This window comes from Rhinatrema bivittatum, chromosome 9 (assembly GCF_901001135.1).
Source record: "Rhinatrema bivittatum chromosome 9, aRhiBiv1.1, whole genome shotgun sequence".
Lineage (NCBI taxonomy): Eukaryota > Metazoa > Chordata > Amphibia > Gymnophiona > Rhinatrematidae > Rhinatrema > Rhinatrema bivittatum.
Window position 1 is genome coordinate 163,573,359 of NC_042623.1, and position 25,541 is coordinate 163,598,899.

The following is a 25,541-nucleotide window of genomic DNA, read 5'->3' on the forward strand; positions in this document are numbered from 1 at the left end:
AGAGTTCAAGAGGCCTTTTAATAATGGATCACTTGAACATACAGATTTAAACTCACGAGATTCCAAAGATTTAAGCCTCTTCTCATGGTCATTCACAGTAACTTGTACAGAAGAGATTTGTCTTTCAATTGAACAGGAAGAAAGAGGGGGAAAAAAAAAGGTCCAGCTTTTTACTCACGGTCCCCCACACATCAAGGAGGCTAATATTTGCAGGCCTCTGCAAAACAGACTTCAAAGGCAGCTGCGGCTTGCCCAGCCAGATGTTTCCCATTGCCTGGCCTGTCACCATACATCTCAAGAACAGTCCCAGTTATGGCAGGATGCACAGCCAACAGAGAAACCGGTGTAGAGGGTGATTTGCAGTACCAAGAACTCAAAGATGTCTTAAGCTCTGGCTGATCAATTGCAGCTTCACTAATGATATCAGCAATGAGGGTCGTACCTGAGATTGCTTGCTGCGTAGATCCAGACAACATCTGGGGAATAGTGACTGCTGGGAGGGGAAGATGCAGGAGCCCTTTGCCCTCGACCCATGTTGAGGAAACTTAAGGTCAACCAGACAAGCAAGAAACCACAGCAAGGCACTCGGAATAACTAATCCACCGCAATCCATCCAAAACAAACCCAGAGGCATGCCCCTTTGGTGTGCAGCTTCAGCACACTGCAGGACTCCACCTATTAAAATCCATGCTGGCACTGCCGGAAGACGTCAGACCCACCGCAGGGGATGGTCAGTCAGCCAAAATGATCTGGGAGGATTTCAGGTCAGCAAGGAGCCAAGGGGAGATCCCTCGCAACCCCTTGACCTCTCTTCTTTTAATCAGTTTATATTGAAGTTTTAATTAAATTCCAATTGTCCAATTTTTCATCCTTTCCAATCAATTATTGGTCAAAGTCCATAAAGTCCCAATTTCTCCCACCTCTCCTGTAGTTCTTCTCTTCTTACTCTCCATCAACCTCTGTAGATACCTTATAGGTACCTGTTTTCAGAGGCATGCTAAGGAGGGGGGGGGGCAGCGAGGGGGGCGGTCCACCCCGGGTGGCAACAGGGGGAGGGGTGCCATTGCCGCCGGCAGGAAGGTCCAGCGGCAGCGCGGAACCAAACCCCATGTGACCAGGTGTGGATACAGTGCATTTGCATGGGGCGGCACCCCCATGGGAGGCGGCAAGCCGGTGACAGCAGGAGAGACCGCGGGGCTGCCGGCAGCCGAAGAAGTAGAGAGGCTGCAAGCCGCCGGTGCTCAAGCCGCCGCCGACCGTCAAAGAGGTACGTGTTTTGTTTCCGTGTGCCCGTGCAGACAGCTTCCGCTCTTCCCCCCCCAATCAGGAAGGCCCGCCTTCCCTTCCAGCCTCTGGCTCCAAATGATTATGATGATGATGATGCTGGGGGGGCAGGGGCCTGAGAGGTGTTTGAACCTATGTGTGTGTGTCTGTGTGAGAGCCTGTGTGTATGTTTGTGTGCTATGAGAGCCCATATGTCACATATAGGCTCTCACAGGCACACACACACATAATAAATCTGTGAGGGAGAGGCAGCCTGTGTATGTTAGAGAGAGGGAGTGTGTGAGAGAATGAATGTGTTATTGTGCGTGTGTGTGAGAGAGAAGATAACATTTGGGCGCCCCTACCTCCCCCAATTCACGACAATCTCAGGGTGACTGGAAATCAGAAGTTCACAGGTATGGAGAGCAGGAGATTTTTTAAAATCCTTATTAGTTTTAATTATTGGGTGTAATTTGATAATTCTGCTCTTTCAAAATATTTAATTTTTTGGGGAGGAAAAAAACATTTTTTAATTATTGCATTTTTTATTCATCAAATGTTTTGAAATATTTTATTGGTGTTTGAGAAATTTTGTATATTCTATTCATTAAGGGGTAGATTTTTAAAAAATGCGCGCGAGCATCCATGTGCACGCGCTACCCGGCACGCACACATGGATGTGCGAGTTTATAACATGTGCGCACCGGTGTGCGCATGTTATAATATTGGTGGCAGCGTGCGCAAGAGGGGGGTCGATTTCGTCCATATTCACGTGGCAACACATCAGGGCCATCCCCAGTTACCTCCCAGTCCTTTCCAATTAAGGAGCGGACTGGGAGGGAACTTTCCTACCCCCTACCCTAACCTCCCTTCCCCTTCCGATATCCTACCCACCCCCTATCCCTATCCTAGGGCCCCCCATTTTTTTATCATTTTTTTTTTTGCTCCTGCAAAGGATCTGTAGTAAGTTGTGTGCGCCGGCACGCGATCCCCCAGCACAGCATCAAATGGCCGCTGTACCAGGCACCTCTAGCCTAGCCCCACCCCAGACTACCCCTCTGCCAAGGCCTGGCTCTTGTGCGCTTAATAGGAGTTATGAGCACGGCTGGGCCCCTTTTAAAATGCGTGTGGCATGCGCAAGGCCCAGCCACGCGCGTAATCTCTGTGTTTTACGCGCACGGGCCATTAAAAATCCGGCCTTAACTGTTTGAAATATTTATTCTTTTTATGAATATGATTTTAGTATTATGATTGATGTTTTATATTTCTTGATTTTATTATTTAATGTTTTTGTGAAGAATGGTAATGTTTCTGTTTTTCCATTCTTGCTCTGCATAAGAGGCTGGCTTGTTGTGGATTGCAGTTCAGTTCTTCTCAGCACGTTTCTGTTTATACTTTCTGATCTCTTTATTCTGTATTTGTGGTTTCTGTATTTGTGGTTTCCAGTTCAGTTTTTGTCTGCATGTGTGCATGTGAGATAAAGAGAGAGAGATAGAAGAAGCATATGTGTGTGTTAGCGTGTGAGAGAGACACAGAGGAAGCGTGTGTGTGTGTGTGTGTATATGTGCCCCCAGTCCACAACAATCTTAGGATGACAGATATGAGGAGCAGGAGTTTTTTAAAATCCTTATTAATTTTAATTATTGGGTGTTATTTGATGTGTCTGCTGTTTTGAAACATTTTATCGATTTTTAGGAAAGTTTTAAACATTTGTACAGGAGTTCTAATTATTGAATATTATTCTATTCATCAGCTGTTTTGAAATGAATATTTTTTAGTATGGTTTTTACAATTCTGATTGATTTATTGTTTTGAGAAATAGTGATTTTCTGCTTTTTCATTGTTACAATGCATACAGAATCTGGCTTGTGGTTTCCAGTTCAGCTGTTGTCTGAATGTGTGCATGTGAGATAAAGAGAGAGAGATAGAAGAAGCATGTGTGTGTGTGTTGGCATGTGAGAGGGACACAAAGGAAGTATGTGTGTGTGTGTGAGAGAGAGATGGAGGGAGCATGTCTGTGTGTGAGAGAGGTAAAGAGAAAGTGTGTGTGTGTGTTTCTCACACACACACACATGCTTCCTCTGTTCTCACCAAGCATGTATGTATGTATGTGTATGAGAGAGAGGGAGCATAGTGTGTGTGTGTGTGTGTGTGTGTGTGTGTGTGCCCCCAGTCTCCAACAATGTTAGAATGACAGATATGGAGAGTGGGAGATTTTTAAAATCCTTATTAGTTTTGATTATTGGGTGTTATTTGAGGTGTCTGCTGCTTTGAAATATTTTATTGATGTTTAGGAAATTTTAAAATTATATATTGGGGGGGGGGGGGGGGGTGTGCCAAAGAAATATCTGCCCCAGGTGCCAAATACTCTAGGTACGCCTCTGCCTGGTTTATTTATCATCTATCTCCTTGAGATGACAGTGACTTTGAAGATGGGTCCACAAGATCTCCTCTCCCCTCTACTCCTTCCTCCAGGAAGCTTTCCCTATCACCCTTCTGCAATGTCACTGATGAAATGTTCAAACAACTGATCCAAGGACCTATCCTTGAGGCACACAGCTATTAGCACCTCCTTCCTCAAAGTGAACTCCATTTACCACTAATATTTGTTGCCTCCCACTCAACTAGTTTCTAATCCAGTCTGTCACTTTAGGGCCCATACCAAGGACTCCCAATTTATTTATAAGTCGCCTATGTGGAATGCTGTCAAAGGCCTTACTGAAATTCAAGATCCAACTCTCTGGTCACCCAATTAAAGAAATTGATCAGATTCATCTGACAAGATCAACCTCTAGTAAAATCATGCTGCCTCAGATCTTGCAATCCATTGTATTTTAGAATCTGCACCATCCTCTATTTTAGCAGAGATTCCATTAATTTGAACACCACAGAGGTCAGACTGACCGGCCTGTAGTTCCTCCTTACTTCCACTTTTATGAATAAGAACCACATTTGCCCATCTCCAGTACTCCAGACCTAGTCCAGACTCTAAAGAAGCATTGAAAAGGTCAGCCAGAAGATGTGCCAGAACTTCTCTACATTCCTTTAGCACACGCAGATATATCCCATCCGGCTCCATCGCCTTGTCTACTTAAGTTTAGTTAGCTTGTAATGAACACATTTTTCTGAAAATAGATTACCTCACTAACAATTTTTGCTCCTGTTCCCTGCTCTGATACAGTGAACGGCAAACAGAAATGCTTGTTAAATAATTTCACTTTTTCCTCATCAGCCTCTACATATTCCTCTCCTTCACTTCTGAATCTTACAGTACCACTTTTGCACTTCCTTCTATCACTAACATATTTAAAAAAAAGTCTCCCCATTTTACAGTATTTGCTATTTTTCCTTCCATTTGAAATTTTGCAGTCCTGACTACTTTTCCAGCTTCTCTTAACTTTTCCAGATATTGTCATCTGACTTCCTCTTTCAGTGATCTCTTGTAATTTATGAATACTTTCTTCTAGGGATGTGAATCGTTTTTTGACGATTTAAAATATCGTCCGATATATTTTAAATCGTCAAAAATCGTTAGAAGCGCGATACAATAGGAATTCCCCCGATTTATCGTCAAAAATCGTAAATCGGGGGAAGGGGGAGGACGGAAAAACCGGCACACTAAAACAACCCTAAAACCCACCCCAACCCTTTAAAATAAATCCCCCACCCTCTCGAACCCCCCCAAAATGCCTTAAATTACCTGGGGTCCAGAGCGGGGGTCCCGGTGTGATCTTTTACTCTCGGGCCTGCGGTGCGTTGTAGAAATGGCGCCGGAGCTACCTTTGCCCTGTCAGGAGCGTAGGAGATCGCTGGACCCCCAGGGACTTTTGGCCAGCTTGGGGGGGCCTCCTGACCCCCACAAGATTTGCCAAAAGTCCAGCGGGGGTCCGGGAACGACCTCCTAAACTCGAATCGTTTTGCCGTACAGCAAAATGCTGTACGGCAAAACGATTCGAGTCTTCTGGTACTGTGGCTGTTTTAAATGATAGGTTGCAAATCACCAGAAACAGGCCTGCAATTTCATTTTTTTAGTTCCTTCATCCAGTCCCCATGATTTGTTATTCTTTACCTCCATCAATATGATCTAGTAACATCCTCCAGTTTCAGGGTTTTTTTTAGTTACTCAGAGTTTATCATCATCAAAAAATGTTTCTGGCATGGATATGACCCCCTACATTCTTCTCAATAATAATGACAGAGAAAGAATTAATTTAGCTTTTCTGCTATTTCCTGGTCCTCCCTGACCATTCCTTTTACCACTCAGTTATCTAGCGGGCCCAACTGACTCCCTCACAGGCTTTTTGGTTCGAATGTACTTGAAAAGGTTTTCATTAAATCTTTTTACCTCCATGGCAAGCTTCTTTTCAAATTCACTCTGAAACTGCTTAATTACTTTTTTGCATGCTCTTCCCTATTTTCACCATTCGGTTCCGCTTTCCATTTTTTAAAAGGTGTCCTTTCGGTTTTAATTGTCTCTGTCTCACTATTAAACCATGTCAGCAATTGTTTGGTTTTCCTTCTACTTTTTTTAATGCGTAGAATTCATTTTGTCTGGGCCTCAAGGATGGTAATTTTAAACAGTGTCCACATCTCCTGCATGTTTTTAACCTTATGACTTGTTCCTTTTATATTTTTTTTCTAACAAATTTCACTTTACCATAGTCGCCCTTTTTATAGTTAGATGCTACTGCAGTGATTTTCCTTAATATTCACTCTCTAGTGATTATGTCGCATGTAATTACATTATGGTCACTGTTGCCAAGCAGATCCCCCACCTTTACTTCTTGCACCAGTTCATGCATTCCACTGAGAACTAGATCTAATATGATTCCATAAATAGCTGCTGCATGAAGCAGTCTAGAAATTTAACCCCCCTTGCATATCCAGATGTGATATTTACCCTATCAATACTTGGGTAATTGAAATCTCCCATTATTACTATGTTACCAGAAAGCCTAATCTCTGTTAGCATTTTATAGTCTGCTTGCTCATCCTGGCCAGGCAAACAGTAATATATCCCCACTACTCTACTCTTCCCTTTTACTCTTGGAATTTCCATCCAAAAGGATTCAAGAATGCAGTTTGTTTCCTCGAAAATGTTTATACTGCTTGATTCTATGCCACCCTTAACATATAGTGCCACCCCTCCACCAATTTTATCTGCCTGTCATGTTAATATAATTTGTACCCTGGAATCACAGTGTCCCACTGATTATCCTCCTTCCACCAGGTCTCTGAGATGCCTATTATATCTATAATAGAGTGGAGTTGAAAGACACAGAGTCCCCAGGCAGTATGACTGGAAAGAGAATGCCAATCTCCTAGGGAAACCCTGAGTTTCACCCAGTCTCCTACACTCCCTATCCCTTCTTTTCTCTTACTCTATTAGCCAATAATCCTTATAATGTTTCTCATGTATTGTCCTCTGCCCCTGTATTCTGATTCTGTGATAGGAGTATCTCTCAGACTTTATTCTTCTTACCTGGGTATTGACAGTTGACATTCAACATTTTTCCCAATCTACTGAATTTTCCCATTATCAAATTTAAAAAATAGACTATGACTGTACAAAATAGTACAGTATAAAGAGTAACATCAGGTGATTTTATGAATGTCTTGGACAGTAGTATTGATATGAATTCTTACTGTCTTTTGTTTATGCATTTAAAAAATGTGTTAGTTGCATTATCCAAGGTGGAAACATTCATGAAATACATATAATTACAGACAAAATAAAAACAAAGACATAAGAATATACAAACAAAACAATAACAGCTTCAACTATTTGCTTGAACACTTGTGTTACACAGTGATAACTTCCTCATTCTGCTTAGATAAAGCCATGCTACACATCTGGTCAAGAGACTAATTAAAATAAAATGACTGTTTAAATAAATGACTTGCATAAAAATTTTAAACATTTTTATGCAAGTTTGCCTGCATAGATTGACAGGTTGCTCATGCAAGTTCAACCATTGACAAAGCGTTGAGGTCATAAAGATGCAACTTCTCCTCCCTAATCTCTCACGAAAAAACACTCTTTCAGGGAGGAGCGGCCTAGTGTTTGGATACTGGACTGTGATTCTAGAGAAAATTAGAGACATAAGTGCAAGATTCCTCTCTGGCAGTGACTATCTGTATGAACTTAGGTAAATCACTTTAGAGCCAGCAGTGTAAATCAGTTTTCCCTCTCCCACAGAAATGGAGCAGAGATGGCAATGTAAACCAGTTCCAATTCTCCTGCAGAAACAGAGCAGAACACAGATTATTTCTGGCCATTCAAGGCCCAGAGGAAGCAAAGTCGAGCAGAGCAGAGTGTCGTTGAGACAGGATAATCACATGACCCTGATTTTTGTGCAATTTCTTGGCACAATTGAGAAGGCCATGAAGTATAATGGCTAAGATTGAAGAGACATGAGGTGAATGCCTGTTAGCCCTATTGTTTAACATAGTAATGATGGCAGAAAAGGACCAAATGGTCCATCCGGTCTTCTCAGCAAGCTTCTTATGGTAGTAGCTGCCTCGCCATACAGGTTACCCCCATTTTTCTCTTAAAGGTAGCAACTGCCATTACTGGGTGTGTCAGCTTCCTGGCCAGGTTGATGCTTACCATGCTGGCTTCCCAGGCCCTCCTCCCCACTTCTGATGGTGACAATACTAGGGGAGGGGGAAAGGGCAAGAGAATAAATGAGGGGATGGTGGGGGGGGGGGGGAAGCAGGGCCGGATTTAAGATTATGGTGATCATAAGTAGAATACTGGGAGTGGGGGTTTTCAATCCCAGAAATGAAAGAGCAGCAGGGTAATCCCAATTTTTGGATGCCTTCAGAATTTGGCACCCTAGGCAATACAGCTGCTATAACTCGTCATCCCATATGGACAGAACATAAGAACTAGAGGTACGCAGAGAAATTGTTTTTGTTTTGGGTGGGGTTTATTTTCGTATTTCAGTTTGTTTAATGTCTTTTTTTTTTAATTGTTTCATTTACTGAATTGAAATAAACATTCAATTAAAAAAAACCCCTAAAACAAAACAAAAAATATAAGAACATAAGAACATGCCATACTGGGTCAGACCAAGGGTCCATCAAGCCCAGCATCCTGTTTCCAATAGTGGACAATCCAGGCCATAAGAACCTGGCAAGTACCCAAAAACTAAGGGGCGGATTTTAAAAGCCCTGCACGCGTAAATCCTTCCGGATTTACGCACGCAGGGCCCTCGCGCGCCGGCGCACCTATTTTGCATAGGCTGCCGGCGCGTGTAAAGCCCTGGGACGCGCGTAAGTCCCGAGGCTTTCGAAAAGGGGTGGGAGGGGGCGTGCCCGGGGGCGTGCCGCGGCATTTGGGCCCGGGGGCGTGGCGCCGGCCCGGGGGCGTGGTCGAGGCCTCCGGACCAGCCCCCGGGACCGGAGGATGGAGCGGGGCTACCGGCCGGTGCACGCAAAGTTACGCCGGCTTTCAGCAGGCGTAACTTTGCCGACAAAGGTAGGGGGAGGTTTAGATAGGGCCGGGGGGTGGGTTAGGTAGGGGAAGGGAGGGGAAGGTGGGGGGAGGGGAAGGAAAGTTCCCTCCGAGGCCGCTCTGAAATCGGAGCGGCCTCGGAGGGAACAGGCAGCGCGCGCTGGGCTCGGCGCGCGCAGGTTGCACAAATGTGCACCCCCTTGCGCGCGCCGACCCTGGATTTTATAAGATACGCGCGGCTATGCGCGTATCTTATAAAAATCCAGTGTACTTTTGTTCGCGCTTGGTGCGTGAACAAAAGTACGCAATCGCATATTTTTAAAAGATCTACCCCAAGTCTATTGCATGTTACCGTTGCTAGTAATAGCAGTGGCTAATTTCTAAGTCAACATAATTAATAGCAGGTAATGGACTTTTCCTCCAAGAACTTATCCAATTCTTTTTTAAACACAGCTATACTAACTGCACTAACCGCATCCTCTGGCAATAAATTCCAGAGTTTAATTGTGCATTGAGTGAAAAAGAACTTTCTCCGATTAGTTTTAAATGTGCCACATGCTAACTTCATGGATTGCCCCCTAGTCTTTCTATTATCCGAAAGAGTAAATAACAGATTCACATTTACCCGTTCTAGACCTCTCATGATTTTAAACACCTCTATCATATCCCCCCTCAGCCGTCTCTTCTCCAAGCTGAAAAGTCCTAACCTCTTTAGTCTTTTCTCATAGGGGAGCTGTTCCATTCCCCTTATCATTTTGGTAGCCCTTTTCTGTACCTTCTCCTTCGCAATTATATCTTTTTTGAGATGCGGCGACCAGAATTGTACACAGTATTCAAGGTGCGGTCTCACCATGGAGCGATACAGAGGCATTATGACATTTTCCGTTTTATTCTCTATTCCCTTTCTAATAATTCCCAACATTCTGTTTGTTTTTTTGACTACCGCAGCACACTGAACCAAAGATTTCAATGTGTTATTCACTATGACGCCTGGATCTCTTTCTTGGTTAGTAGCACCTAATATGGAACCTAACATTGTGTAACTATGGCATGAATTATTTTTCCCTACATGCATCACCTTGCACTTATCCACATTAAATTTCATCTGCCATTTTGATGCCCAATTTTCCAGTCTCACAAGGTCTTCCTGCAATTTATCACAATCTGCTTGTGATTTAACTACTCTGAACAATTTTGTATCATCTGCAAATTTGATTACCTCACTCGTCGTATTTCTTTCCAGATCATTTATAAATATATTGAAAAGTAAGGGTCCCAATACAGATCCCTGAGGCAGTCCACTGCCCACTCCCTTCCACTGAGAAAATTGTCCATTTAATCCTACTCTCTGTTTCCTGTCTTTTAGCCAGTTTGTAATCCACAAAATGACATCACCACCTATCCCATGACTTTTTACTTTTCTTAGAAGCCTCTCATGAGGAACTTTGTCAAACGCCTTCTGAAAATCCAAGAACACTACATCTACCGGTTCACCTTTATCCACATGTTTATTAGCTCCTTCAAAAAAGTGAAGCAGATTTGTGAGGCAAGACTTGCCTTGGGTAAAGCCATGCTGACTTTGGTCCATTAAACCATGTCTTTCTATATGTTCTGTGATTTTGATGTTTAGAACACTTTCCACTATTTTTCCTGGCACTGAAGTCAGGCTAACCGGTCTGTAGTTTCCTGGATCGCCCCTGGAGCCCTTTTTAAATATTGGGGTTACATTAGCCACCCTCCAGTCTTCAGGTACAATGGATGATTTTAATGATAGGTTACAAATTTTTACTAATAGGTCTGAAATTTCATTTTTTATGTTCAAACAATTTTTATTGGTTTTACAAAAAAAATACAGAGTAAAGAGGGTTTTTCCTGAGCCCTCCCGAGAGTAGTCAAACCAACAAACATATACAACTTTTCTCCCCCCCCCATTTGCAGAATCTCCCCCCCTCCCCTTTTCCCCCCCGCAACCCATCCCCCCCTGCAATCCTCTATAGTCCACAACATTGAAGACAGACGGCGTGGCCAGGCAAATAGTCTGGATCATCAGGCAAGTCCGAGGGAAAGATAGCAGTCACCACTCAATCATTCAGCGCAAGACTACGCGCCCGAGGAGGAAGTCGTTGAAGATAGGAATTCCAGATGCTTGAGAATAGGTGACGCCGTCGCGGAGAACCCCGAGCCGCCATACTCTCCATGGTCATCATGGCATGCAGATGATTCCTCCACCCCCAGAAGGATGGGGGCTCCGGGGAACGCCAAAGCAACAAAATGGTTTCCTTCCCCACCAAACCAGCTTTTTGTAGTAACAGGCGCGCACCAGGATCTCGAACTCTAATGGGGGAAATGCAGCCAAATAAAAACCACATGGGTGAGAAAGGCAGGGCCACATCCAATAAATCTGCCATATAGTCCGCTATCTTACGCCAAAATTTGCGAACCGAAGGGCACGTCCAAAAAACATGGGACAGCGTACCCACCGTCCCAGGACAGCGAACACAGGAAGATGAAACAGCTATAGAGGAATTGTACGCCATCTGGGGAGATATGTATGCCCGACTTAAAAATTTAAACTGCATTTCCCTAAAGTACATATTAGCGGAGATCCTGGTGATGCGCCGAAAACAATTGTGTAAAATGAGGCTCGTAAGACAAAAGTCCCCATCCCTATTCCACCGCTCCACTAGATAGGAGCAAACATCCAACCTAAGCCGGTGCTGCAAGAATTTATAATAACTAGATAGTGAAGGGACCCTGGTCTGCTCAAAGTGAAAAAGACTATCTAGTGTAGTGAACAGTGTAAGCTCCTTAGTAGCCGCCGGCAAAGTATTCACATAGTGGCGGACTTGCAAGTATGGAAAAGTATGAGTAGCCCCCAGGTGATACAAGTCTCGGAAATCCGAGAACTGCATAAATTCCCCTTCCCGAGTCCACAGATGCCCCAAGTGAGTAATGTCTTTGGACACCCACACCTTAAACATAACAGATTGAGACCCCGCGGGGAAATCGACATTCCCACCCAGGGGTAAAAAGTAAGCACATGTCGAGGGAACTTGTAAAAGCCTGGTAAGACGTAGCCAAGTAAGCCTGAGAGGCCTAACTAGAGCAGTCTGGGACACAATGGCAGGAAGGCGGCCCGAACTCGCCTGTAGCACATAAGCCGGGGCCAGCGGATGCAAAAGAGCTTGGTCCACCGACAGAGACGCATAATGGGAGGTCCCTATCAGCCAATTACGTATGAGCCGCAAATTGCAGGCTAAATTGTAACGAGCGAGATCGGGCACACCCAAACCACCCATCCCCCCTAGCCACCTTAGAGGAAGTCTAGATTTCCCGCCCCGCCATAAGAACGTGCGCAATGAACGCTCCAAGATGGCCAAATCTTTGCGTTTCAATAGCAGGGGTACATTCTGCAAAAGGTAAAGCCATTTCGGCAGTATGGTCATTTTGAAAAGCGAGACACGCCCCGTAACCGAGAGGGGCAGGGACCCCCAAGTTGTCAAAGTGTTTTGGGTCTGATGAAGCAAGCGAGGTATATTGGCCTGGTATATTCGGTCCGGATTTCCTGGAAGGTAAACCCCCAAATATTGGAGGTCATCTCCCGCCCACTGTAAAGGGAAGGGGCCTAACCAGGTATCCCTCAGAGTGCTAGGGTATGACAAAACCAGAGATTTGGACCTATTAAGCCGAAACCCAGAAAACCTCCCAAAATCCTGAATCAATCGCAGCAAAGGGGGTAAAGACGTGTGAGGTTTAGTGATAAAGACCAAGAGATCGTCAGCAAAGGCAACTTGCTTAAAAATGTCATCACCCATGCGAATGCCTCGAATCTCTCGAGACCAGTTAATGGCAAGTAACAGGGGCTCTAATTGTAAAAGAAATAAGAGAGGGGAAAGAGGACAGCCCTGTCGAGTACCCCTGCCCACCGGGAAGGGAGCCAATTGCACCCCATTAGCCAGTATACAAGCTTTCGGCTCACTGTAAAGTAGTTGAATAGCCTGTAGAAAAAAACCTCCAAAACCCAGACGCCTCAATACATAAAACAGATAATCCCACTCCACCCTATCGAATGCTTTTTCGGTGTCGAAGCTGATAGCCAGGTATGAGTGGGACATCCATTGACTCATCGTCATGGCACTTAAAACTTTGCGAATATTATTAAGCGCGTAACGTTGACGGACAAACCCCGCCTGATGCTCCCCCACCAGAGCAGGAAGGTAAACAGCCAGTCTGTCCGCCAAGATTTTGGCCAGCAGCTTGTGATCATAGTTAAGTAAAGAAATCGGACGGTAAGATTCCGGCAGTAGGGGGTCCTTACCAGCCTTCGGTATCAAAGTAATATGCGCCAAATTTGCATGATCGGGGAAAGAACCTTGGGCCACCAAGGAGAAATTTCATTTTTTTAGTTCCTTCAGAACTCTGGGGTGTATACCATCTGGTCCAGGTGATTTACTACTCTTCAGTTTGTCAGTCAGGTCTACCACATCTTCTAGGTTCACCGTGATTTGGTTCAGTCCATCTGAATCATTACCCATGAAAACCTTCTCCAGTACGGGTACCTCCCCAACATCCTCTTCAGTAAACACTAAAGCAAAGAAATCATTTAATCTTTCCATGATGGCCTTATCTTCGATAAGTGCCTCTTTAACCCCTTGATCATCTAACGGTCCAACTGGCTCCCTCACAGGCTTTCTGCTTCGGATATATTTTAAAAAGTTTTTACTGGTTTTGCCTCTACGGCCAACTTCTTTTCAAATTCTCTCTTAGCCTGTCTTATCAATGCTTTACATTTAACTTGCCAACGTTTATGCATTATCCTATTTTCTTCTGTTGGATCCTTCTTTCAATTTTTGAATGAAGATCTTTTGGCTAACATAGCTTCTTTCACCTCCCCCTTTAATCATGCCGGTAATCGTTTTGCCTTCTTTCCACCTTTCTTAATGTGTGGAATACATCTGGACTGTGCTTCTAGGATGGTATTTTTTAACAATGCACACTTTTTACTTTTGTAGCTGCTCCTTTCATTTTTTTTCTATTTTTCTCATTTTCTCAAAGTTTCCCTTTTGAAAGAAACTGCCTCCTTCCACATTCCCCTGAGGTCAAAATATTAAAAGTGACATCTCCTGGCCCTTTTCCATAAGCCTCTATATCTCCAGAGGTATCTTACCACTTCCTGAAATCTGCATGCCCTCCTGGGTCCCATTCCAAAATGCTGCCATGCTCCCCTGAGGCTGGCGCATTTTGTTTTATGGTCAGATGGCACTATTCGAAATTGGATATGGTGAGGCAGGAAAGAGTAGGTATTGCTTCTGTTCCTTTCTACTTGGCAACGTTGCATAAATCCTAGAAAGGGGTAAAATACCTCGGCAGGCATGGGGGTTTATGAGGAAGGCCCAGAGGGAAGGGACTTAATTAGAATGTTTTGGTGGCTCGCAATTATTTTTTTTCGTTGACTTTCTGAAATTAAAGTCAATGAAAAAAAATATAATTTCAGGGTGGGGGATGGAGTTTTATTTTTAAATTAAACAAAATGCGAGTATATTGTTACATTTTTCATTTCATTTACAATGGAATAAATATCCCTAATGAGAATGTAATTCCCTTTTGGTTTTCAGGGCTATCTTGTCAAAGTTCCAGACCTCTAATTCTTTCTGCCATCTCAGAACACCAGCAGTCACTAGGATGCCAGGGTTCCACCAGTAGGAAGGAGGTAGAACCTCCAGGGCCCTTGGTGCAGTGGTAGCAAGCCAAAATACTGCCAGACACTCCAGTCTCAGTTCAACAGGTATTCACAGAAGGAAGAATCTTACTGAGTCGAGGTCATCAAAAAATAGCACAGCCCACAGTCCAGTAGTGGTGTTCAACAAAAATAGGTTTACTTCAATTTAAAAAAAACTGAACCTAGGCCAAGATGGAAAAAAACCATTAACATTAAAAAGCAAAATCGCTACTCTGAGAGGTGCAGTTTCTCTGACCATGGTGCACCTCCTCTTAACTCTTCTCTTTTGATCTGCATCCATATCCAATATGCCCTCCCCGTGAAAGGTGGGAATATCCCCCTCATTCTGAAACAAAAGGGGGTAAAACCAGAAAAATCCTTCTTGCTTCAAAAATGGAATACAAAATTCCTTCAACACCTCTTCTCATCTAGCAGTCCCTGTCCCCACTTTCAACTGCTGCAGAGGCAAAGTACTGAAAATCCAGCCCTTCCAACAAGGTGTAACGGGCCCTTCTGATAGGAAACTGGTCAAAACCACAACAATCCACAAACTCTTAGCTCTTTATGTGGCGAACTGTGAAGGCTACGAAAAAACACCTCTTCACTTGGTCCTACCAGGAGCTCCACCAAAACCCACTTCCAAAAATTCTTTATAGATGGTCTCTCTTAGGGCCTCATTTACTAAACATTTTCCCCATAGACACAGAATGGGAGCATACCCTTAGTAAATCAGGCCTCCTTGCTTCCTTGCAGGAGCTTACATTGAGTATGCTCACCCACTATATACAGGGCATGAGCCCTCTCAACTAGGGGAATGATAAAAAGATGGGGGGAGGATCAAAAATATGCAAAATCTCCAAAAGATGTCACTAGGAAAAAGTTTAGTAAGGGTGTGAAGCCACCGTCACAAGAACATAAGAAGTGCCATGCCAGGTCAGACCAATAGTCCATCAAGCCTAGTGTCCAGTCTCCAACAGTTGCTATTCTGGTTCACTTGGAAGAATCTGGCAGATCCTAATAGAGAGATCTATTCTAAAAGTAAGAAGTGGCAAAACTTAAGTCTAACTGGCTAATAGTAATGGATCTGTCCACCAGAAACTTGTCCAAAAGTATTTTAAATCCAGCTATATTATTAGCGGTAACTAAATCCTCAGGCAACAAATTCTACAATTAACTGTGCATGGCTAGGAAAAAAAATACTCTCTTAAATTTGTTATCGGATAGTTTCATGGAGTGTTCCCAATCCCTAGTCCTAACAAGTTTGAAATGACTGTTCTCTATTAACTTGTTCCACGCCACTCCTGATTTTATAAACGTCAATCACAGTTCCTGACAGTCCGCTCTTCTCTAAGCTGAAGAATTCTAACTTGTTTAACCGTAACCTTTCTTCAGACTGGAGCTGCTCCAGCTCCCTTTATCATTTTAGTTGCCCTTCTCTGTACCTTTTCTTCTTCCACTAATTTTGTTTTTTTTAGATAGGGTGACCAGAACTGCACACAGCACTCAAGGTGTAGATTTATACAGAGGCATTATGATAGTCTCTGTTTTATTATCTGTTCTGTTCTGAATAATTCCTAGCATTCTATTTGCTTTTTTTTTTTTTTTTGACTGCTGCTGCACACCAAGCAGAGGAATTCAAGTATTATCCACAATGACAACTAAGTCCTTTTCCTGATCGTAAACCCTAGTGCAGAATCCAGCACTGTGCAGATAAAGTAGGGATTTTTTTCCTTCAGGTGAATCACCTTCCATATTACATTTCATCTGTATGTTTCCTTTTATAGTGGTTTTGCATGGTCCTATATATATGCACTTATTTTTCTTTGATTTACATTCCGCCTTTCAGCCACTTCAAAGTGAATTACTTTCAGGTACTGCAGGTATTGTTAGGGCTCATTTTCTCATTAGTGCCAGGCACAATGGGATGGTTTCACTATGCAGTAGTCTTGGTCGTCCTCTTTAATAATTAATATTGTTTTATAAATCTTTCTTGCATTACAGTGACTCATTTTCATCTTTCAGTGCTCACACCCAATCCACTTACAAGGTGACACTTTAATAAGTGTCACCTTGTAAGTGGATTGGTCCTCGGAAAGGAAGACAGATATAGAAACAGGAAACCTCAGCAGCTTTTTCACTCTGGGGCTCTACTTCTCTGGACTTTGTCAGACTCATAGTAATCCATCCCCTGTCTCAAAAACATGTATATCTCAATACTTACAAATACCCCATCGCCACCCCCTCATTCTTCCCCTATGATTTTTATCTAGAAACGTGCTCTCTTTAGTTTGTGCATATAAATTAGGGAGATCAACAAGATCAGTGCAGCTGCAGTACCGCAGAGATAGTAATTCTTCACATCATGGACACCAAAGTAGAAAGAGAACCATGAAATTCCATTCAATTACGCATTAAGTAGAATGCCACATTTTTAGCCATTGTGCGCTGTTATCACTATAGCAGTCAGTGATGCATTACTTACCTTTATATTAATAACAGATGTTTAAGTGTTAGTCTCTGTCTGGAGTATGTGTGAATGCATACTGTAAATGCATAAGGAAGTAGAGTGGTCCTTTTGAAAGCGTTTGCCTGATTAATCAAGTAAAGTATAAGTCTGATTCATTTGTGAGATGATAAATTCAATTGTGTGTGAACAGACAAGCTGTCATTTTGTATCATTTTTTAACATTAACTATCTTTACTTGTAAATGCAAATAATATATTATCCAACAGTTCTAGTTGCCAATGACTTTGAGAGCAGTATAAAGTCAGTAGGGGATTATGAGGCAGAAAAATTAAATGTTCTTCGTAGAGTGAAGTGGAACCTTTTCTCTGATTCACTGAATGAAAGCAAAAGCAGAATTATCATATGGGCAATTTGTATATTTGTAATACGTATGCATATCTGTGTGTGCAAGAGAAGAAATGGCTTCTCAGGCAGATGGGATGTCACTCGCCACTCGCTCTCCTTAACCTTCCTTATTTAATATTCATTCTGCATTTCACTTCCCATCTCCTGGCTCAACTATACCACACTACCTTTCTGAAAACAGAACACACAGCCTGTCACTGTTGCCGGTTTTGTATTCTCCCTGACACAAAGACCGCACTGCCCAGCACAGTGAGGAAGAGAAACAAGAATTAAACAAAGAAAAATCAGCCAGCAATCAGTGGCAGTCTGAGTACTTTGCTATCATTCTGCTGCTCTATGCCAATAAGTGCTTGTCCATGTCCCCCTATTTATTTTGTTCACCTATTGAGAGTAGCCAAGAACAAAAAAGAAGGTAAGAAAAGAATGATGACTTGTCCCAGCCAGCTGTTATCTCCAGCTATTATATCCTAGCAGGCAGAATTTAATAACTTCAGTGAATGCTCACAATAGCAGATGATGGCTCCAATTGGCCAAAGTGCTTTTAACAATATAAAATAAAATATTAATTTATGCACATATGCTAGAAAACTGCTGCAGAATCTCAAAAAACATGCTTCAGATGTTTTTAATCCTATCACTGCAAGATCTATCCATGAGCTGCCAAGGAAGATCAAGTGCCTGGGCCATGAATATATACAGTGATACAACAACCCTGCTAACCACTGGAAACCAGCATCTTAAGTGCATCTTGTTGCCCAGGCTGGAGTTGAAAAGCTAATATTTTACTCCAAGCAGGACAGGAATGACTAGCTAATTTCCTGACCATATACAGCTGGTGAGGCCATAAGGTGCATAAGATGTGTCATGCTGAATCAGACCAAAGGTCCATCAAGCTCAGCATCTTGTCTCTGACAGAGCTCCAACCAGATCATAAGTATCCAGCAGATCCCAAAGGGTAGATTCATTTATTGTTGCTCACTCCAGGGGTAAGCAATGGTTTTTCTACTGGCCAATAATTATGGACTTTTCTGACAGGAAGTTATCCAAGCCCATTTTAAACCCAGTTATTCTAGATGCTTTGACCACATCCTCCAGCAAAACACTCCATGGCTTGATTGCACATTGAATGATAAAATACTATGTCCAATTTTTAAAAAATATGTTGGTTATTTCATGAGTTGTGAGCTGAGGATGATCCTTCCCAAGGTTGTGCTTAGGGAGGGCAAACTAGAGCGATTGCCCTGCTCCCCACACTTTAGAGGGCTTTGCACTGGCATCTGGAGAGCTAATGCACTAGGAGCAGTATCCAGGGCCATAGCTAGTCTATGGCCAATATGGCCTGGACCATAGGCGCATTTGCTCAAGGGGGCTGCCAGCCCACCACATGAATACCTGATCCATGGTGGGGGCTGGCAGTGAAGGAAGAATATGAGCTCCTTTCACACTCCAATCTGGTCTAGCGGCGCCTCTTTCTTTTTTTGGCCCCGTCGTTGAGACCTGAGCTCTGCTATTACAAACACGGGGCTCTGGATCTACGGAGCCCTGTGAGGTTCAAACATCAGCTGTTTGTAGGTGCAGTTCGAACAGGAGTTTTTGAATCACACGGGGCTCCATAGAGACAGAGCCCCGTGATTCCAACAGCTGAGATCCAGTTTCAGCCACGAGGCTCAAAGAGGAAAGAGGCACCGTGCAGGACGCAGAAGCAGCCAGCAAGCTTCTTGGAAATGTGGGAGCAAGATAAGGAGGACAGGGGGATTTTGGGGGTGAGCAGGAAAAGAACAGGGACTAGGTGGGAGAGCAGGGGAAAGAATGTGGGCTCCGCAATTTGGGTGGGGGGGGGGGGGGAGATCAGATGAAGAATGAGGACTAGTGGGGATAAAGCAGGGGAAGTGCAGAGCTGTTACTTGGGGATGGCGGAGAGCAAGGGAAGAATGAAAACTGAGAAGAACAGGACTGGTTAGGGGAGAGCAGGGAAAGATGGGAGCTGTCACTTGGGAATGGGGACAGCAGTAGATGAACAGGGCCTGGCAGGAAGAGAGCAGAAGAATGAGGACTGGCAGGGGGAGAGCAGGGGAAGAATGATGTCACTTGGAGATGTGGGAGGGCAGGGAGACTTGGGGATTGGAGGTGGGAGAGCAACGAAAGAACAGGAAATTGGTGAGTGATAGGGGAGCAGGGACTCAGCAGTTAGGGATAAGTGGGTACTCAGGAGGGCAGGGAATCTGGAGCTCAGAGTGGGGGATGCAGAGAGCAGGGACTTGGGGCAGACAGTACAGAATCTGCAACTGAGTGTGAGTAGGCATGTACTAGATGGGCTAAGGAAGCCACGAGTGAGGGTGTGAATGACCTGGAGTATTTACTGGAAAAGGAGTTAGGTGCTGTGAGACAGAGAGTGGGAGTGGGGCTTGGAAGGCAGTGCAAGAGGGGCAATAGGAGGCTTGGTAGGGGGTACGAGATAGAAGAAGGGGGACAGGGAGGGAATAAGTGAGAAGGAAGGAGCCGGGGCTGGTGAGGGGATTAGAGATTGAAGAAGGTTGATGAGGCTACAGATACAGAGGGTGGAAATGGGGAACTAGGGAATGAGTGAAAAACAGGGCATAGGAGGCTGAGGAAGGCGTGAGACGGAGAGGGCAGTGGGATGAGGTGAGAATGGGAGATGAAAGCTGGTAGGTAGGAGGGAGATGAAAAGAGGGATACTAAAGACTGGAGGACTAAAGAGATGAAGAAGAGAGGTGAAAGTTAGCTATGAGTGGATAGAAAGGCAGAGAAATGAGAAATGGAGAAAAAAGATGAAAGGGAAAGATCAATGTGAGGGACAGATGAAGGAAAGGAAGAGGAGGAGAAAGAAGAAATAGCAAACGGAAAGGAAATCTGAAAAGAACTTAGGAGAAGCCCAAAAAGAAAGACCAAGACCAAATAAAATGCCCACACAAAAGGTAGAAAATAAACACTTTATTTTCATTTTTTTAGAGAGGAATATGTCAGCTTTGAGAATGTGCTTTTCGTATATCGTTGCATTTTGCTCAATATAAGTGGAAATGCATTTCTGTTTCTGTTTTTCTCTCTCCTGTGTTGCACTGCTCATAGATTCTGGCTTCATGGGGTTCCATTTCAGTTTTTGTTGGTATGTTTCTAATTTGTGGTCCCTTTTTCAGTATTAGGTAAAGGTTGTCCTGTGTTCTGCTTGTGTGACAGCAGTGAAGGATTCTGCTAGCATGTAATGTCTGTGTAGGGATCTATACATGTATTAATAATTATAAAATCCACAACCCACCTGCAATAAATTCTAATACAAAAATTATCTCTATCTTGTTAAGCAGTAGAGGTTGAAAAAGGAGTGTGTGCCTTTTAAACCATAATGTTGTGCTTTTTCCTCTATTGAATTATAGGAATTGATTATATTAAACTAATTGGGTTCTAGATTGGATTCTCAATAAAACAAACTCTCTCTACCACCAGGCATATTGTGATGCAGCACAAAAACCCGTCAAAGTCACATTCAGAACCTTTACAGCAAACCTGGTTTACCAGCACTAACACTCACACAGCAACAGCCTTACCTATGAAAGGCCACACTACAAATATTACTACAGGCTCTAGAACACCACTGTGCAGCACTTAGAGATTTTTTTTTTTTTTTATAACAAGCGAAATATCAAATTGAATATATAAATAAATAACGAATCAGCTGGGTAAAGGGTAAGGGTCACAGCAAACCTGGTTTACCAGCACTAACACTCACACAGCAACAGCCTTACCTATGAAAGGCCACACTACAAATATTACTACAGGCTCTAGAACACCACTGTGCAGCACTTAGAGATTTTTTTTTTTTTTATAACAAGCGAAATATCAAATTGAATATATAAATAAATAACGAATCAGCTGGGTAAAGGGTAAGGGTCACAGCCATACAAACTTAAGAGTCACACTTATGCCTACTTATAGATTACTATAAGTATTAAGTTAAAACAATTGAGAGTCTCCAAACTCCTGTTGTGTACAGGGCAAGAGCACACTTTTTACTTGGCCATTAGGTGCCAGGTTGCCCGGTTTCGGCTCTGGCAATGTCCAGTGGTCTTACGGCTACTTCCAGGTTTGCTGCTGCCTCTCCCATTCCCTCTCCCCTCCTCTGCAAGGGCTGTTCACCACAACCATGGCCCAGCCAGCATTTTCAGATTTGCAGCCCACTACTGTCCCCGCATCCTTAGGGGAGGGAAAGGGGAACAGATGATACGCCTTCCCCCATTTCACTCTTCAGCTACAAGGGAAGGGGGGCGGTACCCTGCTTGGGCAGTTTTGCCCCTGGCCCCGCATCTCCCTAGAGTCAGCCCTGGGCCCTCCTTGGGTTTCTGGCTGAAAGTGAAAAACTGTACAATATGAGGGATTAACGCTCTGCCACCCGGCTCCATTGCGGACACAATGTTATGACATCCCCTGTTAAAAAAAAAGAGGAACATGGACTTATCCGGATAGGTTTGAATATCTACCCCAATAAGCTTGGACTCTGAAAGAGACACCAGGACCACAAGCACTAGTTTCTGTCTTGATACTGTAATATTACCTCAGAAATCTGTTAATATCTATAGTTAAAGTGTATGCAGGCATGCTGCGCGCTGATTTGATAACGTGCTTAGAAAATGCTATTTTCTTCCTTTTATTGGTTTGACTGTGCATGCACAGAGTACATTTTAAATGCACATTTTTGGAAACACCCCCAAAACAAATAAGGTGCAAAATTTGATATACAAATTCAGAGACATTTCAGCTAGACAGGGGCATAAAAAAATTTAAAAAATGTTTTAATGAACTTTTTTTTATTTATCCTACACACACACACACACACATATATATATATATACACACATACATACACACAGCATAATCCTATGATCACTGCATTATTCACATATCCAGATATATCTAATGATTGCTCCCGTTTTATCAAATCATTGGATATAATTCTTCCTCATTTATATAGTGCATACCAATTGTACACTATGCTGTACAGAGACACAAAGGAGGCAATTTTCAAAAATATGCAGGTATATGCAAAGCACATTTACCCCCAGATTTTGCACCATTTCTCAAAGGGAAAGCATAAGCATTCTTCACCTTGGAAAACTGCCCATTGAAAAAGTCCCTGCAGAGATTTGCACTTTTTTCAGCTAAAACAACATGCACAGTTTTGAAAATGCAAACCTAGGTGCATTGCTGCCTCTCCCAGCCTAACTTCACCCCGGGCTTGCCTCCTTGAAAATGCGGACTTACCTGTATAAGTGGAAGGTTAATGGCTTTTGAAAATTGCCCTTATAATGGGCAGTCTCTACCAATTTAGTTATGCGCACAGTCAGGCCTCGATAACTTACTCTTCCTTCATGGATCCACTTAGATATGTTGTATTTCTGTGAAATAATCTTTAGTGGTGTTTATGCTGTAAAATAACAGCTGGGAACTACCACAATCTGATCTAACTACAGAATCTGCTCTGATTACAGATCAACCAACAGAGCTGTAAGCTCCACAGATCAGAGACTCTCTCATCTGTCTCTGTGCAGTGCTGCTGCAGCATACACTTTGTAGCACTCTGTACATGTTTAACAGTAGTAGTAGAGTCAGACAAGGGTCCGAGTACTGTCTTCCAATTTGGGATCATGCCACTCTAGAAGCAAGCGGTCCCACTGTTGAACATTGGCATGCCCTGCAGAACTCCACTGATGTTCCCAATAAGGATGACATCGAGGATCCCAAAAAGCTTTCCATTATGGTTTTAGTTGTCCAGGAAAGATTTGGCGCTCCAAAGATCACTTAAGAATCTGGGGTACATCTTCATAAGTGGAATGAAATTCAAAGACAATCTAGTGCGATTGTGGCTACCCAAATCAAACAAAAGTAGTCTACCCCACTCACTATTCAGACTAATACCTACTATATGCCTGTATGGGTTAAAAAGCAGTTTTTAATGCAGACTCAGCTTTACTTCCGTCAGTTTAACTGGCTAAATAAAAAGGGTGAAAGAAGAATGATTAGGAAACTCGGGTTACCTGGACAGTGAGTTGCTTATCCTCATGAGGCAGAATCCTGTAGGTGTAAACACAGTTCTGGTACCTGAGAAAAAACAGAGACAAGCTAGGTACCATTTTTTTTAGTAACTGGGTATGATGATAGTTAGGTAACTATTTATAGATATTTGGTAATATAGTCTTTGCATCTCATTGGATTTTCTTTAAATGTTATCCCTCTTTTGGTTGGAGGACGTTAACATGACACTCCATTTAAATGCAAATCCCCTGTAAGAGAAGACTGTTTTATTCGGCTCAGATCAAGTCGGTGTCAAAGGTTAATTACACATATTAAACAATGCATAACTGTAAATCCTGTTTTTCCTCTGCTACTTCCTCTCTGGTTTTTAAGTGCATTCATTTTCTCAGTCCAGTTATTTTATAAACTGCAGTAGGAGTTTTGCATCTTGTTAAAGTAGCATGATGGATATTTCACAGCCCATAGGAGAAAGGGGCATCAGCCATCTCACAACACCAACACCTGGTGACCAGAGTCAGGGCATACATGTATCAGATTCTGGCGCGGCTCGATGGGAGTGAGGAGAGGATTAAAAATGGGAAAACCTTCCAGATAGTTGTAAATGAAGGCTCATGGCAACAGAGGTGCAAATGAAGACAGCCAGCTAAGAGGAAACTGTTGGGCCAAAAAAACCCCATCTTGACAGAGATTTGTCTGCTATTACATTGTGTTCATATTTACGCTAAGCCTAGTTGACGCTGTCTCTGAAAATACTGAACTGATTTATATAGAAGAAAACATTTGATTATAAGCAATTTTTTCTATTTGCACTCTATTATTAAGAACATAAGAACTGCCATACTGGGTCAGACCAAGGATATCCTGTTTCTAACAGTGGCCAATCCAGGTCAAAAGTACCTGGTAGGATCCCAAATAGAAGACAGATGCCATGTTGCTTATGCCTAGGGAAAAGCAGTGGCTTTCCTCAAGTTTACCTAGTTAATTACAATTTATGGATTTTTCCTCCAGGAACTTTTCCAAATGTTTTTTTAAACCTAGCTGCATTAACTACCTTTATCACATTCTCTGGCAATTAATTCCAGAGCTTAATTGTGAACTGAGTGAAAAAATAGTTTCTCTGATTTGTTTTAAATGTGCTATTTAGTGACTTCATGGAGTGTCCTAATAATTCTTAACATTCTGTTTGCTTTTTGACCACTGCTACACACTGAACCGAGAATTTCAACATATTTTCCACAATGATGTCTAGATCCTTTTCCTGGGTGATGACTCCTATATACTTTCCTCCACTGAGAAAACTGATCATTTTAGCCCCCTCCCTCTTTTCTTTTAACCAGATCACAATGCACAATAGGACATTGCCCATGACTTTTTAATTATCTCAGGACTCTCTCAAAAGGAACTTTGTCAAACGTTCTTCTGAAAACCCAAAATACACTATATCCACCGTCCCACCTCATTATCCACATGTTTCCTTGAAGGCAGTGAGGTTGTTCAATAAAACAATGTAAGACTAGTCCAAATGAGCTTTAGAGACCATAGCCCTGCCCCAAAACTTAGAGTCTTTTCTTTATGGTTCACGAAGCAGGGCCTAAATGTAATGAAGACTAGTCAACTGCCCCAAACGTGGATTAAAAATGGATTTTTTTCACTTAAGTTCATTCAATCAATGACATACCTTTCTCTCACTAAATTAAGACAGGGGTAGAAAAGCAAGACTATGCAATCTCAGATAAATTAAAATCATCTTGTAATACAAACACATATTAACAGACATTTCCAGTGCAATTTTACTTTCTGACCAAAAGAAAAATGTTCTGCTTAGGAAATCAAATGTCAGTGGTAATGTCAGGTGTAGTTTAAATGAAATTTTTCTTTTTTTAATTGTCTAGAGTACATAGCCTTTCATATCGGCTATTCGTTTATATTTTACCACAGCATTTCCATTTCAAATTGAGTATTTGAGAGAACCTTTCATTTATCCTAAATTGAGAGGTGCGTGTCTGCAGCACTGCAAACAGACCTGGTTTTAGGTAACCAAGTTATGCAAACAAATCTAACGAGTATCCATTGGGGTTCTCCCGAAAACCAGGCCTTTTTGCAACCCTTGAAGATGGGAGTTGTGCACCTTTGTTCAAAATTATCCTTCAAATTAGCTTTTGAGGGGCTGGCATGTAGATTCAGTG

The 25,541-nt window shown here is 42.8% G+C and overlaps 1 protein-coding gene across 4 annotated transcripts in view; it reads right to left on the bottom strand.

Annotated features, from left to right (window-relative positions):
- INPP5D (inositol polyphosphate-5-phosphatase D) overlaps positions 1-25,541 on the bottom strand; it is a 243,623-nt gene that overhangs the window by 168,940 nt on the left and 49,142 nt on the right. For all 4 annotated transcript variants that reach the window (XM_029616170.1, XM_029616171.1, XM_029616172.1 and 1 more), the window contains one exon: positions 23,358-23,421. In XM_029616170.1, coding sequence (XP_029472030.1) covers positions 23,358-23,421 — 64 coding nt within the window. The remainder of the gene's footprint in view (positions 1-23,357; positions 23,422-25,541) is intronic.